This window comes from Euprymna scolopes, chromosome 28 (genome assembly GCF_053919585.1).
Source record: "Euprymna scolopes isolate OS-2025 chromosome 28, ASM5391958v1, whole genome shotgun sequence".
Classification (NCBI taxonomy): Eukaryota; Metazoa; Mollusca; class Cephalopoda; order Sepiida; family Sepiolidae; genus Euprymna; species Euprymna scolopes.
In genome coordinates this window covers 49653791-49673074 of record NC_136509.1, presented here as the reverse complement: position 1 = coordinate 49673074, position 19284 = coordinate 49653791, and the positions used below count along the sequence as shown (strand labels likewise).

The following is a 19284-nucleotide window of genomic DNA, read 5'->3' as shown; positions in this document are numbered from 1 at the left end:
TCAGGTTGTGTTTCTTTTTTGATTGATTTGAGTGGATAAACAAAAGTGTTGGATATCAGTTGTATTAATTACTCTGCTAATCACAGTGTGAATAGCATAAACTGGATATAAATCTGGTGATGAAAGCAAACAAAAATGTCACCTGCGTAAAGTGAAATGAAATATTGCTAAATAAACAATACACAAAAGAATAGTTTTCATTAAAAAAAAAAAAAATGGCAAAATATGTGCTGTTTTGTTTGTTTATACATTTATATATATATATATATATATAGAAAAAAAATCTCTGCAATGTTTTTATTTATTTTGTTAAGATGCCCCATTGTTTAAAAATAAATACTTTTTTAAAAATAAATACTTTTTTTAAATAAATACTTTTAAAAAAAATAAATACTGAAAAACAAAGTAGAAGAGTTTTAATAAAAAACGTTTTGAGTATTATATGTCTATTTCAATGTGCATATGTGAATAACTGGAAGCTAAAACAACCAGTGTTATTTTCATATTTGCTTGTTTTGCAGCATCTAATTTAATTGATCCATGTGTATATATATATATATATATACATACAACTTATATTTTCCGTACATTTATATAATACTGGCAGTTCAGCCCGGCTTTACTCGGGCCCTATGTACTGTTCATAACTTTATGTGCATATATATATATATATATATATATATATATATATATATATTAAAAAGTTTGATTCATGTCTAGGTAACTTACATCTAAAATTTCAAGTGTTTAGACCCAAAATTGGTGGAGGAGTTTGGTAGAGTCTGCAAAGGTCAACTCTTTTAACTTTGACCTCTTGGCAGCCAAATTTTCGCCCCCCCCACCACCACCACCAAAAAAAAAGTTTGCAGCATGTCTGAATCTCCTTTATGTAAAATTTTAAATGTGTTAGACCCAAAGTTGGCTGAATAGTTTGCTAGAGACCGCACTTTGACCCCTTGGCAGCCAAATTTTCAGCCAAAAACCGATTAAAAAGCTTGCTCTATGTCTGAATACATTTTATGTAAAATTTCAATTGTTTCGTCTAAAAATTGGTTGAGTAATTTGGTAGAGACTGCAGAGGTCAAATTTTTTTAACTTTGACCCCAATTTTGACTTCTTAACATTTATTGTTTTGGGCTTAAATAAAATTAAAAAGTTTGATCCATGTCCAAGTAACCTACATCTAAAATCTCAAATGTTTAGACTCCAAATTGGCAGAAGAGTTTGGTAGAGTTTTCAAAGGTCACATTGTTGATCTTTGACCCCTTGACAGCCAAATTTCTGGCCAAAAACCGATTAAAAGATTTTCACAAATCTCAATACCCCTTATGTCAAATCTCGAGTCTGTAGACTGAAAATTGACAGCGTAGTTTGGTAGAGAAATGTAGACACACAGACACAATTTCACTTTTATAGATATGTAGATTCTGCTTGTTCCTTCCTTAGTTATGTTACACTTTGAAAAAGGCCAAATACAATTTTTGATGGCCAAGCTGCTTCAAAAAAGACCAAATTCACAAAATTTGGCTTTAAAAAGGTCAATCTGGCAGCCCTGGACAAGAATATGAAAGTGATCTCCCTTTGATGTGGTATGGTACTATCAGCTCCCCGGGAGGGTTACTTGGTTGAGGAACGTCTTGGGAAGGCAACCAGCTCCCCGGGGAATAAACGATATTCAACGATATCTAACGATAGACACATGTTGGAAACCTCAATGAAAATGGGTCGATATGTCGTCAGCTATAACTGTCTGGTATGTTCCCATCATCGTTTCTTGTGTGTCGATTGTGTTGTTACAGACAGCTTTTTGTCGACAGCATTAGTGGTATGCTGAAATCGAACACTTGTACAAAAATAACGAACAAATGCATTTTTTATAAAAATATATATAATTTATTTAAGATTTAACAATCAGGAGCATATTTAGTCGACCCATCGCATATAGCGTGCAAGCCTCAACTGTTTTTACAACATAATCATATTTCAATTCTCTCTTTCTTCACTGAAAGAGAGAGAAATGGAATGAATGAGAGAAATAGAGAAAGAGAGAGCGAGAGAGAATGATGCGTTTCACGCAATGATTTGTTTTTTAAATTATAATGTCAACATAGTTTTAACTTTTATTATGCACTGAATTCATAAACGTATGCCAATCTTCGAGTGCCGACTGTTTTAACCTTTAAGAAAAATGTGTCCGCACTGAAATGTGTGTGTGTAGGTGTGTTTGCCTCCACATAAGTGCGGCCAAGTTAGACACAAGGTTCATTAATATAGAAGCCCTTAGCTCCCTTAAAAGGGGCTCCCTCAAAAGGGGATACGTCATTGTGCCACAGTGGCCTCATTTTTGAATATCATTGGAAGAACGAAGTCAGTGAAACGTTATGCAAAAAATAGGGAACATTCGAAAGAAACTGGACTAAAAAGCATTATCTGCCAAGAAATGCTGAACTGAAGTAGTAAATTAAAGATTGTTCTTACAATGTGATGTTATTATTTGTATTGAACTATGTAGCACAATATTACTTTATGAGTATTTATTAATACTTATTAATTTATCTCATTTGGGTCAGTTCTATATTTAAAATACAATGGGCACTATTTTCATAGAAATTTTAATAAACTCATATTTGCTGCGTGTTATTAGCTTATCTGTCAAAAATAAAAAATCTTTTGTGCCATCCAAAAAAACATCAACTTTATCAAAACATATTTGTTGATTAAATATATTTCTCATTCCATGGAATTTCTACAGGTCCTGCTAGTATGTAATATTTTTATCATGTAAACTTTTTTTTTTAATAAAAAAAATCTCATTTATTGAAAAAAAAAACTGTAGATATTATTATATTGTATTTTATTGAGTCCAATACTATTTAACTAACATTTAACTCTAACTGCTATTTTTACTCTTTTATATTTTCTAGGTTGGTTGATTCAGCCACTAACAATATTCGCACAACTTTTCCTCTCAACAATCTGTCTTATTGGTGTGGCCATAAAGAGAATGACCGGTAAGTGATGGTTGTTGACCAAATCGAATTAATTGGTCATTTTTTTTCCTTTATTTTTTGTTGTTTACAGGTGACTTCTTGAATTATGAAACTTTCGATCTGCAACACTGTGCTTATGTAATATTTCCATCGTAAATGCAAACATTGTGTATGAACTAATTTGTTGCGAAGAGCAGAAAAATGCATCGTCACCAAGAATTGCACTGAGGCTGATGTGTTGTTAGTAGAGGTTGAGTGTCATGGATTCATTAGCGAGGGGTTGAGGAAATTGTTCACAACAATCGGTCTAAGTTTGTACCAGAAGAATGCTATGATGTAAGAAATTCAAGCAATGGTTGAAAAGGTGAGTCGCTGGTTCTGGCTTAAAGGGATAAATAGCTAGAACAATAATATATATAGTTAACACCGAATATAAATTGTGTCAGTACAATTTACTTGTTTTGGATACGAACTACAAAAAGTTTTAGCAGTTCATGTTATCAATGCTAACATGTCATCAAGCAGTCAATTCAGTAAGTAAAGCCTCATTTTCAGTGAAGCGGGGGAAGAGGCAGTGTGCAAAGCAGCCGTCAAGGGAGAGACCCCAAAGCATTCTTTCTTGATGATTCAAAGAATCTATTCGTGTCTGGTATGTGGAGCAATCATCTGACAGCACTTGCATAGCAAGCTGTTTGTACAATTAACTTTGCAAGTTGGTTTCTTATTGTTTCAGAGATGTGAATTCTTTGGTTTTTTATGGAATTCCATTTTTTTTTTTTTTTTTTTAATCAAAAATAAAATTAAATTGTCTCTTATGGATATGAGTGTTCCATGTTTTGAACACATTTTTTTTTTTTTAAGATAATAAAAATGGATTTCTGCCAAATCATTATAGCCTTTCCTCCTTACTTTTTCATCTCTATTTGTCTGAGTTTTAATTTTTTTCTCGCTTTCTTCCTCTCTTGCTTCATCCTTTTTTTTTTTCTCTTTTCTTGTTTTTTCTCTGTTCCCCTTATTTTGTCTTTTCTTTTTATGACGGTTCTCTCTGAAAATTGGAAATGTTAATCTTGCAGTTAAGGCTAATGATTCATGATGGAGTAAGGGGGTTAAGTGACTTGTTTTATCAAATAATGATTTCCTGTCTCTTTCCTCTCGCATGCTTATTCTGAATTTTGTTTTTCTTAATGAAATATCAATCTTTGTAAATAATTAAATATTTTTTCAAATTATTTTCAATGTTTTTACTACTTATCACTAGTGCAGTTGTTTTTAGTTGTTGTTTGTTGTAATGCCTTTTCTATACACATCTATACATTCACACACACAGGTTAGGGACATACCCTTTCTACACATATCTACATTCACACACACACACACACACAGCGTAGGAACATGATCTCTCAAGATTGGAAAATTCGTCTCAATTTCATCTTTTTTTGCCATTGTTTATATGTATGAATTTTATTTTCAGACTTCTTGGATTCATAACAGTTAACAGAGAAGAAGGTTCCTCTTCATATACTTGCCACGTCTTTGAATCCGATACTCCTGCATCTGAAGTAAGTCTCCATTCATCGTTCATGTGATTTAAATGAATGCGTGAAAAGAAATGAAATGTCACATATTTTGTGCAAAATGAAAATGAAAGATGCTCTTTCTTTCGACAGCAATTACCAACCCTAACATTGTGTTCCATGTTTTATTTCTTCCTCTTTCATTTTCTCTTCTGATCATGTCATTATCTCTAGCATTGGCGGCTGCTGAGGAAGCATGCAATGGTTCATAAATAAAAAAAAAAAAAACAATGCAAGAGAAAATACAGAAAACACAAACTCCAACTTATTCTGTATATATCAGTTGGACTCTGGATACATGTGTGATACCATCACAAAAAACAACCCTCGACATGCTAACGTCCGCTGGATGCATGTGTGATCACGAAAAACGACTCTTTACATGCTAACGTCCACTGGATGCATGTGTGATCACGAAAAACGACTCTTTACATGCTAACGTCCACAATTTAATTGTCTGTTGAAGCCACTTTGTCATCGATTAGCGTCAGTTCATCTGGATCTGCTCTGAGCCACAACTTGCTGTTCATTGTCTCAAACTCAAGACTGTCCATAAACTCTTGTAAAACTATCACAAAACTCACTCCCACTCTAAAACTGACTGTAAACTAACTTTAAATATATTGACCTCTATGTCCGGTCTTTTGTCTGCCACACTTTGATTAACCATCATATTTTCAATTGCTTTTGTGTTTCTTGGTGAACAACTTCCTCCCTGTTGTTGTCTTGTTAACCTTATTTTCTACATTTTTGTTCTGCTGATAACTTTTGTTTTTTAATAGTTTTTATTTATTTGTTTTACTTTCTAACACATAAAGTTGAAGGGATATCAATATTATCACATGGCAACAGGTTTCTTCTTTCATTGAAAAGATGTTACTATCAGAAGCAAATCAAAGAATGAGGAGGAAAAAGACGAATCATAAACAGGAATAAACATTTGGATTATTTGAATTATTCCGACTGCTGTTCTCATCTTGAATGTTATTCTTACAATGTTTCAGTCGATATAACCCTTAACCTTCAGGTGTGTCTTGTCAAACTCTGGAATCTTTCTGTTAAATTTTGTACCAAAGTCCTAACAAAATCTTATAATTAATTTAATGAGAGGGGATGAACCAAATCCCCTTCTAAAAAAACAATCTAAAACAAGAATAAACAAATTGTAAAGTTATCATTTTAATACAATACTGAATTTTTTAGATGAGATGTGAATGCTGGCGTTATGTTGATTAAGCAAACTATTATTCTCATCCTGGGTGTTATTAGCACAATGTTTCGGTCGCTGCAACCTGCGACCTTCTTCGGGTGTTCAAAAAAGCATGTTTTCAACACCTGAAGAAGGCCACAGGTTGCAGCGACCGAAACGTTGTGCTAATAACACCCGAGATGAAAATAACCGTCCAATTAATCAACATAACACAAGCAAGTTATCATTTTGTTTTAAATCAAATAGTATCAACTACAAGCTTGCACCCCGATATTGCCCTGGGATAGCAAAAATTCTTAATCCTGAACACCATAATATCATTTTTATTGAATTATTTGAATGGAATAAAATAAAGATGCCATTTTTACTGTTAATGAATATTTTAGACATAGTCCCTTGATGATGATAGCGTCTTTTGTATATAGTCTAAAACCATACTGGTATTTAATTTAATCGGATATAAATGTTATTCTTTTAGCGAAGGAAGAAAATAAACGATACATCTTGAACATGCATGCACTAGGGGGGAAGCTCCACATGCCTCTCTGCAGTGACTTAGTCCACAATACATTGTTGTCTCTATTGTAATGTAGAGAACCTTTTGTTGATTTCATATAATTATGCTTATATAATGGCTTCAATAGAAATTTAAAATGCAAACGTCAAGTATTATGGGTTAGTTGTGCTCTTAACAGAAACATTCATTTCAAATGCACCTCTCTCTTATCAAAGAACCTACTGTTGATTCCTTCTTCCCATGAGTCCTTCTGCTTGTGTGGTGATAAAACTTCTCAAATGCACTTGTGATGTTAGGCTGTATAAGGGTGTTTACTTTGGTCAAAATATGACTGTTCTTTCTTTAATCAGATTTTTTCAATCATGGATTTTTATACTTATCTAAGGCATTCCGATACAAAACCTATCTAAGAACACTCAGACACATAAAGTACATTTGTGTGAAATTTCAAAATTATCAGCTCAGCCTTTTCAGAGTCCATAGTGAATGAAATCCTGCACACACCGACATACAGACGCACACACAAAATGCCTTTTATATATAAGTAGAGATAGAGATTTGATATTTGATTATAATAAAAACAAGAGATTTTTCTTATTAATACATGGATTGTATAGGGATTGAACTCACAACTTTCAGACTATCAAACTTTTGCGAGTAATACCTCTCCATTCCTTTTTTTTTAAATTTCTTCTACAATAGAAATTTTTCATCCCTTCTCAACTTCTTATCCCATTGTCATGTGTGGTAATGATATAACGTCCAGCTAAAAGGATATACATACACAGATCTTGTCATTATGGTCGACTGTGATACATACATGCACTGTTTACTTCTATATAATTATAAACCTCTGTGAACCTTGTGCCTTGCTTGAATCTTGCCTTTGACAATCAGGTGATTCCAGCTTTTAAAAAAGGAATGACAAGTGAATTTATATACATGAATTAAAATATCATATTTAAGCATGTCTAATGGCTGGGCAATGCTAGGGAGCCTGCTAGTTACTTTATATATAGGAAACTAATTCTAAAAATAATAAAGATGGCGATAAAGATGGATGTCAAATAAAACTGCATATATTGCTTAATGTCAATCAAAACAGATCTTTTTCTTTGGCTTCAAATTTCTTTGATCATCATCTTTGGTTTTATGTCCATTTTACATTCTGGCATGTATTAGACAGATTTTAGAAATTGACTTCCAAAGTAACCTATCTCTGGCCAAATCTTTATTTATACCTGTTTATTCAAGTCCATCCTTATTACTACCTCCAATGTTTTCCTTGGCTTCCTATAAACTGGATTTGCTACCTCAACTGTTCTACATCTACTAACCAAAAAACGCTAATCCAATTTTTCAACATGTCCATATGATTAAAGTCTCTTCTATGTCACACATCTCCCTATACTGTCCAAATTTAATCTTCCTCTGAAGTCATCAGATCTAAGCTTTATACATCCATTGTATCATTCTGATATTGTTTCTCTCCATGCTGTGCATGTCCTCAACCCTCACTTTTTTATAGTATCTCTCAGTTACCCTCTCCCTTTAATATTTCACACAATAACATTAAATGATAAAAAAAAAAAAAAATGTGGTTTCACAAAAAATTGACCTTTTTTGTTCTTTTTTTTTTTTTCAGATTTGTCAAACTATAGGAACGGCCAGAGACACAGCATTTCAAGATCTGATGGTCAGTAAAAGCATATTTGTTGCTGTTTCTTTCTCTTGTGTGTAAAGCCATTCTTGTAATAGAAAAATAATCCAAAAATGGATGGTAAAAGAAATAAGTTTATCATAGAGAAAATAAAAGTTATCCAGTATTAAATGTAAATGTCATAAGCAAAAATTAGGAGTATCAATCCAGCAAGAAAAGCTTTGAATTGTAAAGAATTCCAGATAAAGAATGGTAGTATTAATCCCGTTAGGTTCAACAGTAATACTTCTCTCATGTCAAGATGAAAATCTCTGACTGAAAAATTCAAAGAGATTTTATACAGTCATTCTGATTGGTTCATTTTTATCACTCCTTGCTATAAATATAATCATCCAAGTCTTTATGATCATACCCAGTACTGTTATACCAAAATTATTGCAACACTTTCATTTTTTGAATTGGAGGTCTTTAGATCAGATCACTTTATAAGAGCGAAATTTAATGTGAATTACAAAACCATCCCCTATAATAATTTATAAGAAAAAGATTTTAAAGAAAAAAGGAAAAACCAGGTTTTTTCTATAAATTTTGTGGTGTGTCCATCCTACAGATAATAATGAACTTTTCCATCTATAGTATAAATCTAACCTGTCTGTTTAAATGTATGTATGTATGTATTCCGGTTTGGATATGGGTGCAACAGCAAAAACGTCACTTTTTTTTTTTTTTTTTTTTACGTTCTTTTCCTCCTTTCGTGGTACAGGTTCGAGCCTGCCTGCCTACTATCATTTTTTTTTTTTGCTCAACACACACCTCCAAACACCCAGGCAATGCCGGGCACTCAGGCTAGGTATTATAAAAACCGGAAGAATATGTCTCTCAGAATGAACACACAGGAATTCTTGAGTTTTGTACTCGTGGCATATGGACTGATGTATACCCATACTCTTCCTTTGTTATATTTGCTTTTCTGTTCAGTGTTTGCACTAATTACCAAGTTGTCTTTCAGACCTTTACAGGATCACAGCAATAAACAAAAAACTTATATAAATCTATTAAATTTATATTACATAGACAGTTGGGCATACATGGCCAGAAGTTAGATCTGTTGTAACATTTTCAATAATAAAACCAATGTCTTTATACATATCTTGGAGTGTTTATACATGCATGACTGATACCACTTTGCTTCATCATTGCAGTTTCATCTAGTGGTTGCTATACAATAAGCTTCATTTTTATGCAGAAAGTAATGCAAGAAGATATTTGCTCAGAGTCTTCTTCAAGGTTTTATTTTAGAGAGAATTGACTTAGTGGCGAGAGAGAGACTAATGTTCTCTTAGCTAATTATTTACTTTTTAAACCTAACTGAAATGAGTGACACATCGACGTAATATTTTGCTTAGATTACAAAATTTTCTAGATTATTGGCCAACTGCCTCATGCAACCCTATCGCGGACTCTCATTATTCGATGTTTCACAATTAGCTTTCACAGACAGACTCATTAGAAAACCTTTGCTTTCTCTTGCTCGAAAAACATGACGTCATTCGTCACCTCCTAATACTTATGCTTTATCTACATCATTTGACTTGCTACCACTTGCCTAAGCTTTACGTCACTTACCTCTGAGAATGATTCTATTTTGAAGATCTGGATTATTATCATGTACTCAGTGTGACCCTTGTCAAAATTCAAACTAGCTAACTTAATTGCCGTTGACGTAGGGTCCTTAATTTTAACACTGTGAATTTGGTCTTTTGTTTAAAAGAACTAAATAAAATGTGCATGTCGATCACTGATAGTTCTTTCTTGTTTGGGGAACTGTATATCTTCAAGTAAAGATATTCATGTTTAGGGTGTCTAGTCAATAGATGGCAGGCGAAAGTGTATGTGTGTGTATATATATATATATATATATATATATATATATATATATATATATATATATATATATTTATTTATTTCCACAGCCAAACAACGTCGCAGCTCACAAGAGCCATGACAGCCAACAAGCCAGAAGTCCAAGACTTGAGTTTCACCCTCATTTGGGTTATATATATATATCAATTCATGGCTGTCTGAAATCTCTGTCTGTTCTCCTGACCTTAAAAGCCTCAGGATGGAATCTTAAAAAGATCCGGTATTAATTACTACACTGCACAGTTTAATTGGTCATCATGTGACCAAACAATCTCATTAGTATTAACTCTCTGTCAGAGAAAATAGATTTAAAAAAAAAAAATTAAATCCTGAACAAACCACATTACCACTGAGACATAAGGGGCTACTCTAAATTTGGGCCATTTCCACAGAGACATCCTAAATAGGAGTTGTGCAGTGAGATGTTTGTTCACATAACATTCAAATTTTTGCATGTTTGTATAGTCAGGGAAACAAAGAACAAGGAGGAAATTCCAACGGCTAGCAGTTTGAGGAAAGAAGCTATTAAAGTATAAAGCTTTTGGGCATTCAGTAAAAAAGTCTCCTCGGAAATGCTGTAAACTTAGTTTATTTTATAAAATAATTACATTTTGTTTTTCCTTTTTTTATATACAGAAGCGAAATATGGAAATGAAAAAAATGCGAGAAAATGTAAGTTGACTTTTTTTTTCTAATAAAATTATTCTGACAAATATTTGAGCCATCCTAAATAGGTGATAATTGTCATTCTCTTTTTAAATTTTTAATGAAAGAAATATTTTTTTGTTAAAATATATGAATATTGTTGAACCTTAATTATGTGTGTATTTCTTTGTTGCGTTAATGATACACAAAGTGGCAATGAAAAGAGGGTAATGAGTAAGAGAGAGTGAAATTTACATAAATAGGGGGAGGTAACTCAATATTTCAGCCATGATGTTTTGTATCGTAATCTGAACAAAAAGAATACCCGTCCCAGAACAGGTAAAACAAATTCATGTAACAAAACAGTTTTGCATCACTTTTATGTCAACTTAAAAAATTAAAATCAACATATAATGCTTGTAAACCTTATGCCTAGAATCCTTATTCCATTTTGACCAAAAGTTACATGGTTTGGATTCTTTGACAGTAGATCTTTTCCCCTTTTCTGCCCCCTCTCTCTCTCTTTCTCTCTCTCTCTCTCTCTTTCTCTCTCTCTCTCTCTCTCTCTCTCTCTCTCTCTCTCTCTATATATATATATATATATATATATATATATATATATATATATATATATATATATATATATATATATATATATATATATCTGATGGTCAATTCTAAGCTTGACAAGCATCCAATGTGTTTTCACATGTGTTTTTGAAGAGGGGCGAATTTTTCTCTGATTATTATCTTTAAAGTGACTTCTTGTGCTTTTGACTTGTTGTTCCTCTCATCTTTTTAAAGCACTTTCTTTTTATTTTGTTTTGGAATACTGTATCTGCTTTTTTGGTATTTAAAAAAATATATATAGAGCATCCAAATGAACTAAAGACAAATTTGTGAAATATGCATAAATTGCCAAAAGAAAAAAAAGTAAACAAAAATTATGAATGGGACTGATTATTTCTTTTATTCGTTGGGATGCAACCAACCAGTATATATATATATATATATATATATATATATATATATATATATATATTAAGTGCTCTTTTATTTTCATGTGCAAGGGTCTCACAGTACTATATATGTAAAGCTGTTGCACTTAGAGCATTGTATGCCACATACTATGTATATGTAGGGGCATATTCATAGGACAATTACCCGGGGTACAAAGTGTTGAACATGTGGTAATTGTTGCCGCAATAAGTAAAAATATTTTGTAAAAAATAAAAATCATATAATGGTATTAAGATAATAATAATTATTAATATTATTTGTACTCAGTAGGAGTTCTCACACAGAGTTTGCTCACTGACAAGAACCAGTGGTGTTCCTTGGAGTCTGAGTAACAAGTCCTTACAGATTTCCAGTATTTTCCACCTTTTTTGATAACCTTTGCAAATTAATTTGTATTATCACAACAGCCTCTTTCCATTGATTTCTCGCTGAGATTAACCATTGATCTTCACTAGAATTTGGGGCCTGATCCTCTTCACGCTCATCAAGGGAAGATCTGATTAATGCTTTCTCTCCTTGGTCTTTCCATCCTCCTTGATCATTCTTGATTATTAGGTGTGGTGCCAGTCGATGCTTATACTACAATTATTTTTTATTTTTGGTGGAGGGTACTAATGATGATAATAATAACCATGAATAGTTGAGAAAAACCTTGAAAAAAGACTGCGAGAAATTGGAATCAAAGGGAAGACTGAGACCATACAAGGGACAACAATGATGAAAACATCTGAAATCTTAAGGAAAATCTTTTATTATTATTATTATTATTATTTATTCATTTTTTTATTTTTTGTCGTTCTTGTCTCATGCTTGAGGTTAGAGTTATCGAGAATGATTTCCAACTTTTTCTGTCAGTTGCCATTTCACTTGTGCCACCTGCCAGGATCAGATCATCATCACCTGATCTCCTCCATATCTTAAGTGGCCTACCATATGACTTTGGGGGCCATCGACATCAATGCATCATCGAATGTGCAGACCAACTCACATAAACTGCAAATGCTAATCAGTGACGTGGAATAGAAAAAAAATATGTAGAAAGAACAACACCACATGAACACAAAGAAATCAGAACTGTAGGAAATTTCATAAACTGCCGTCATCAAAAAAAATAAATAAAATTAAGTAATAACATCAGCTTCGGCAGATACCACATAAAATAGTCATGAAGAGTCAAGGAGGATGGGAAAACTGAGGAAGTTGAGCACTAAATAGATCTCCACTGAAAGAGTGTAGAGAATACTTAGATCTTGGTGGTGCTTATTGCCACCCAAGTCTCAGAGACAATCAATGGTCATTGCCAGCAAAACATCAATGAAAAGTAGCTTTTGTGATTAGGTAAGGTCACTTGCAATGGTTTTCAAAAGAGGAGGAAAATACTAGAAATTTGTAATGACATTGTTACTCAGGCTCCAGGGAACCCCACCAGTTATTAACATTGATGATGACCTGCGTGAGAACTCCTAGTGAGTACAAAATAATAATGATAATAATAGGATAGTAAAACAGTTCATAGATTATAAAGAGAGAAACTTTATTTTGATTGCTGTTCTTATCTTGACTGTTGTTTTCACAATGTCGATGTAACCTAACCTTCTTCACCATGCCACAGATGCAAGGACTCATGGTGTAATGGATAAAGTACTTAGTAAAACTCAGTTGTAAGCTACATTCTTCTGGAGGTTATAGGTTCAATCCTGAGTGTGGGTGAGATTCAAAAAATACAATTGTGAATTGCTTAGCACTTCTACCAAGTCATGGCTAACAAAACTAAAGCAAAATGCTAAACTTGTAGATTAAGTAAAGGGTTCTGTTCCAAAATCTATGCAGATTTCAGAGTTTGACAGAAAGATTCCAGAATTCGACAAGATACATCTGAAGAAGGTCGGAGAGTACATCTGATGAAATGTTAGGAAAATAACACCTAAGATGAGAACTGTAGTCTGAATAATCCAAATAACATGAATTGATTGAATTATCAATACTCATCTCAAGAATTCAGGACCATAATAAGAAAATACTAAAATATTGCCCCCCCCCCAATCAAATTGTCTCTATTATGAAGTCTACGTCAGATATTAGGCATCACTGCTCTACATGAATGTCTGCAAGACACCATTGCCATTCACCAACTGACAACTTCCTTTAAACTAGGAACAACATATAGTATCTGTTCTTTCACTACATTTCATTTTTTTCTGTGCTAAAGCAGTGGAGAAATCTTTCCAGACTGGGAGAATTTAAATTTTTGTTCCAATCCAGATTGTTGCTTTTTGATGACCTCGATTTTCCTCACATTAATAACTGACCTTGTGTCTAACTCTACTCTCAAAGACATTGCCACATGCAGCACATACTCCTGCTTTTAGTTAGTAAGATGGTTTTAGGATGCTCTGTTCCAGCCACTTTGCCCTTTTGGAGAAGCAAGTAAATAGGGACTTAACTGTTTCAAAAGTGCCCTCTCTTTAACACCATCAGAACTTTTTTTATCTTTGTATACAATATCCAGGTTTGATGACCAAGTCTATAAAGAAGATGAGTGGTTTTAGTAATGACAACAAGTGCAGGTTCTGCCACACAGAAGTAGAGAGTGTGAGCCATCTGATATCCAGTCATAAGATTCTGCTGGAGGACAGCTACTATACGATGAGAAATAATGGTGTGTGTAACTATCTCCACTGGACGATCTGTAAAAGTTGAATATCGAATGCAGCAGTAACATGTTTACCGGAAAAAACAGTTGGAAATAAGTTATACACCGTCGGATATGACTATGCAATTCCTACAGCTACATACCTAGAAAACAAAGCCATAAAACCTGACAGTGATATGGGACAAGAAAAGAAAGAAGCAACCTTTGTAAAAGTTAGTGTTCGCAATAATGTTAAACAGAGGTGAGAAGGTAAAGATAACGAAATACCAAGGTCTTATGTACGGCATGAAAAGAAACTGGAATCTCAAGAAGATCTCCATCATTTCAGTTATTATAGAAGCAACTGAACTCATGAAAAAGAATTTCAAAAATTACCTGGCAAATATACTCAGTGAACCAAGTGCAAGAGAGATATAATTGCACTTAAAGGGATGGTTAGAATCTTAAAAGATCTTGGTTGAAATGTATGAGATAGTGGGTGAATGTATGACATCCAGTAGAATACCCCATCCCCAGTTAAAACAAAAAGATAAGAAAATATAAAAAAGTATACTCCGATTCTTCAGATTATAAGATTTTTGTGTTTAATACATCTTGTTCCCATCATTTCTCCTGCCCTTCATTATCACCTGTTATATTCTGTTCAGTAGTGATCATGCAGATAGGAAGGCACATTAACACACACACTCATCTCATTATTATCTATTTTATGATTGTCAAACTCTTTATTTTTTCTTCTTTTTTTTTTAAAAACTCTTTTTCATCCTAAGCAAGTCATATCGCCACTTGGACATGATAGGCTACTAATTTGGACCATATCTACAAGGGACTATGTCGGAGGTTGATCTGTGATATGTTTGCTCATTGTTCAAAAAACAGAGAGAATTCCAAAGTTTAGCAGTCCATGCGAAGAAACTATTAGAGCATCTAGGGACCTCAACATTGAAGAGGTGGGATTTTGTTGCTTGTTGAGTTAGTCGGGAGTATGTACATCAAGGAGGCACAAGTGTTCATCAGAACACATTCCATTAAAGTACTTGTAGAACAGAAACACAATTTTCTTTAATTAATCGTGCAGCTTCCACAAACTGCATTGATGCATTTTTTTTTTTCCGTTTGCAAAAATAAAATTTTTTTTTCTGTTTTTGCTTTTTTAGCAGTTGTTGTTGCACAACATTTCGAAACTAGAGGACAAGGATGCAGCAAAAGATTCCCACCTAGCAGATAGTCCTCCAAGCATCACTCCTGACGGCAAATATCTGATACTCACGGATGTCCACGTGTCATCCACAGAGTCTGAATCAGATGTTTTTGATGGTGCTGTGGCAGCAGCATCAGCAGTGGCATCAACACCACCATCAAAAATGAGAGATTCTGAAGCATGACGCAAAACAATTTGAATGTAAAAATCAATGAAGTCGTGTTGTTTCAAATTTGTTTTAGTGTGTGCATGTGGGTGCGTGCGTGTTTTTGACAACATACAGTATGACTCTTTAAATTTAAGGGCATGTTTAATGTTTTTTTTTAATTTAAGAAGATGTTTAATGGGATTTTATTGGTGCATAGTAAATAAAATTAACAAGTTATACAAAAGTTTTTCACAGACAAAACTTATAAAGAATTTCTAATTATTTTCTAAGTGTTAAAATTTAATGAATTAATTTTTTTTTACAAATTGTTTTTTTAGATTCGTCAAAGAAGAGTCAAGAGACACACATTTCGCTTGATGTGTTGCATTTCAATATAGAAATTTATTTTTTTAATAAACTTTGAATTTAACTTGAAAATTTATCTAGTAAAATTATCTGCTGAGAAGATTTGTTGGTTGACATGAAATCAAAGGAATATTGTCAGAATATTATCGACAGATAAAGAAACTATGATGAGAATATATTAGTAGCATGCATTGAAAATAATTTCACAAACAAACATTTATTAATAAACGAATTTATTGAACTTTTTTGTCTTATTCTAGCTAGGAACACCATTACAATGGAGACAAATGTAAATAATCACTTTTTGTATGCCTCTTTTGCACATTAATAGGAGTTGAACTCACAGCTTTCAAACTATGAGAATTTTGTGTTTAATACATCCACTGCATCCTAGTGAGTAATTTGCCTCCATTCTAACAATCTTCACACCTGTAATAAGTATTTTGGTAAAGGATCTATAGCGAATAACATTTTTAGTTCCAAGAAGATGCTGCAAGGATAAAAAAAGGGAGAAATCGCTAGTCAGAATCAAATATCGATTTGTCAGATGCATTGCTATTTAGGTTTAAAGTCGAGAATCAAACTAACATTTCTTTATATATTAGATGTATATATTATTCAACTACAAGCTGATTTCAATTCCACACAGCAACATAAAATACAAAAACAAATGTATGTACAAATTATAAATACTCTATTGAATTTGATTCATATTAATAAACGACCACCTGCTGCATTTAAAACTGGGTAAAAAATTGTTAGAAAGAGAAATGTACCTTCTGTTGAAATATCAATTTAATTTGAAGAAATAAATGGGTTAATGTCTATTAAATAAAAGCAGTTGGGAGTCTACTTTTTTTAAGTTTTGTCATTGTTTATCAGACATCTAACATAGGTAGAATCTTCTAAGTGGCTAATACTTTTTAGATCATAAACAGTAGTGGCTAATACTTTTTAGATCATAAACAGTAGTGGCTAATACTTTTTAGATCATAAACAGTAGTGGCTAATACTTTTTAGATCATAAACAGTAGTGGCTAATACTTTTTAGATCATAAACAGTAGTGGCTAATACTTTTTAGATCATAAACAGAAAATTCTCACAGTCTAACAAACTTTCAAACAAGCATAAGTATTTTTAAAAAGTAACTACACTTTTTAGTGTAAAGAATGTGCTGCAAAGATTAAAAGGTAGAAATTGCTAATCAGAATCAAATATCGATTTGTTAGATGCATTGCTACCTAGGTTTAAAATCGAGAATCAGAGAGACCTTCATTTATTAGAAGAGAAATCTGTACAGTATAAGGTATATTGGGTCAATAGATGTAGAACAGTTGAGGTAGAAGGGTCAGTTCACCGGGGAAGTCCAAGGAAAAGAAGGGAGAAAGTGATAATGAATGGACTTGATAAAAAGAAGGATCAGTAAAAAATATCCTTGAGTGGCCTTCAGGCCTTGATAAGTGGTGACTTCCAAGTAAAAAAAAAAGATAAATTAGTTTGAAAATCAATTTCTTTTCATGTCATAAAACAAACGTTAAACTGATGATGATGATGATGATGTACATGAAAATGTAACAAAACAACTTAATTCAACGTTTTATGCACCAATGGGTCAGTACTTATCAAGGGCCAAAGACCACTCAAGGATAGGGATTAACTAGCTTGTCGGATGGATAGTGAAACTGGGCAGAAGTTTATTATTTAAGAAGACAGCTTAATAAGAATTTGTTCACATTGTACTTGAAAACAACCATTTTGTAAGCCGCTGGAAAGCAACTCCATTGTATTATGTTCCATGGATGGGTAGATCTTGGAAAGAAACTTTGTTTATGGAAGTTTTAGGAACATAGAGAAACTTTTTAAATGGGAGTCAAAAATTTGCCCATTGTTTTCAAACAAACTTGCAATAATAATAATAACAAAAACAATAACAACAATAATAACTGCAATAATAAAATAACAATAGCAATGACAAAAAAATAACAGCAACAACAACAATAATAACAATAAAGTCATTTTGTTCCCTTCATCATCATCACTGTTTCATGAGTGGCCATTGGTTGTCTCATTTGTTTAACTAAGATAAAATCTTTTATGCAGGAAAGACACAAGGAGCCGTTCAGTGAGTTTTCTTCAAGGTTTTATTTGGAGAGAATGTAGGAGTGAGAGAGAGACTAATATTAATAATTATTTACTTTTTAAACTTAACTATTTAACTTAAGAAATGAGTGACACAGACGGACAGATATCAAAGTAATATTCGCCATAGATTATTCTACATTATTGGCCATGTCTCATTTGCATGGCTTTCCAAAACAGACTGGTCTGAATACCTTAGTTTTCTTGCTCAAAACATGTGACATCATTCGTCACCATTCGACTCCTGTTTTGTCTATGGTGTTTGATCTCTGCCCACTGTCTCAAATCTATATCACCCATCTCTGGGATCAATTCTGTTTGCAGAGTAAGGTCATCCTGACATGCACTACATGTGACCCTTGTCAAAATTCACACTAAGTAACTTAATCGCTACTAAAGTAGAATTCCTAATATGTAACATTTGTAATGGTTTCATTATTTCATTCTCATGTTTGATAGTTTTATGTCGATAATATTCTGATACGCATTACTGAATCATGGTCGAAAGAAGATCTTCAAGAAAAAAATGTATATATATTTCATATATTTTAATTCCACAAACAGTGGTAGTCAATTTATGGACACAGTTTCTTAAAAATTATTTTAGGCAGAAAAATAAAAAAAAACACTATTTACAAAATTAATATGGCTGAAATATCTATCATATTGTGTTTTTCTTGGGGGTGGGGATGATAATCAATGCTGGAGCAGACTATAAATTGTTTAAGTTGATTTTCCAAATCTAATTGGATCTACTGTATCCACTTACGTTATGTTATATCTTAGAAAAAGCATAATAAACATATTGAACAGGAGAATAACATTTTTTTTTTCAGAGTTTTCGCTATATTAAAAGCCAAAACTAAAGGAAAACCTGTATGTTTGTACATAACTATAGCTAAAGGGAAATATCATATTCCGAAAATTATGTAAATTGACCGAGTAGGTTTATTTTTACAAAGAAACACATTCTTAAGCGGTTAATGGGAATTCTTAGGCATTACAGCATAAATTTAGTAACTATTATTGTTGAGTTATGTCCCTTTGTTTTTTGAAATTTTTCTCAAAATGGCAGTCGAGACACACTGAATATTTATAAAATTTTAATTTTTAGTTTAAAAATAAAACTACTTGATAATTTTACATCATTTTTGGAATATGATATTTTTGTTTTGTCACAGGTACGTACACCATAGATTTTTGTTTTGTCACAGGTACGTACAACATAGATTTTTGT

General features: G+C 32.7%; 1 protein-coding gene across 2 annotated transcripts in view; it reads left to right on the top strand.

Moving 5' to 3' along the window:
• Nucleotides 1-15802, top strand: part of LOC145249603 (DCC-interacting protein 13-alpha-like) — a 233979-nt gene extending 218177 nt beyond the window's left edge. Inside the window, exons 17-21 of one of the 2 annotated variants that reach the window (XM_080111313.1) lie at nt 2925-3011; nt 4462-4549; nt 7937-7987; nt 10511-10546; nt 15353-15802. In XM_080111313.1, the coding sequence (XP_079967439.1) occupies nt 2925-3011; nt 4462-4549; nt 7937-7987; nt 10511-10546; nt 15353-15577 (487 nt within the window). In that variant the 3' untranslated portion in view covers nt 15578-15802. Of the gene's footprint in view, nt 1-2924; nt 3012-4461; nt 4550-7936; nt 7988-10510; nt 10547-15349 lie in introns of both variants that reach the window. The other variant, XM_080111312.1, reaches the window with a different exon arrangement.
• The last annotated feature ends 3482 nt before the right edge of the window (nt 15803-19284 follow it).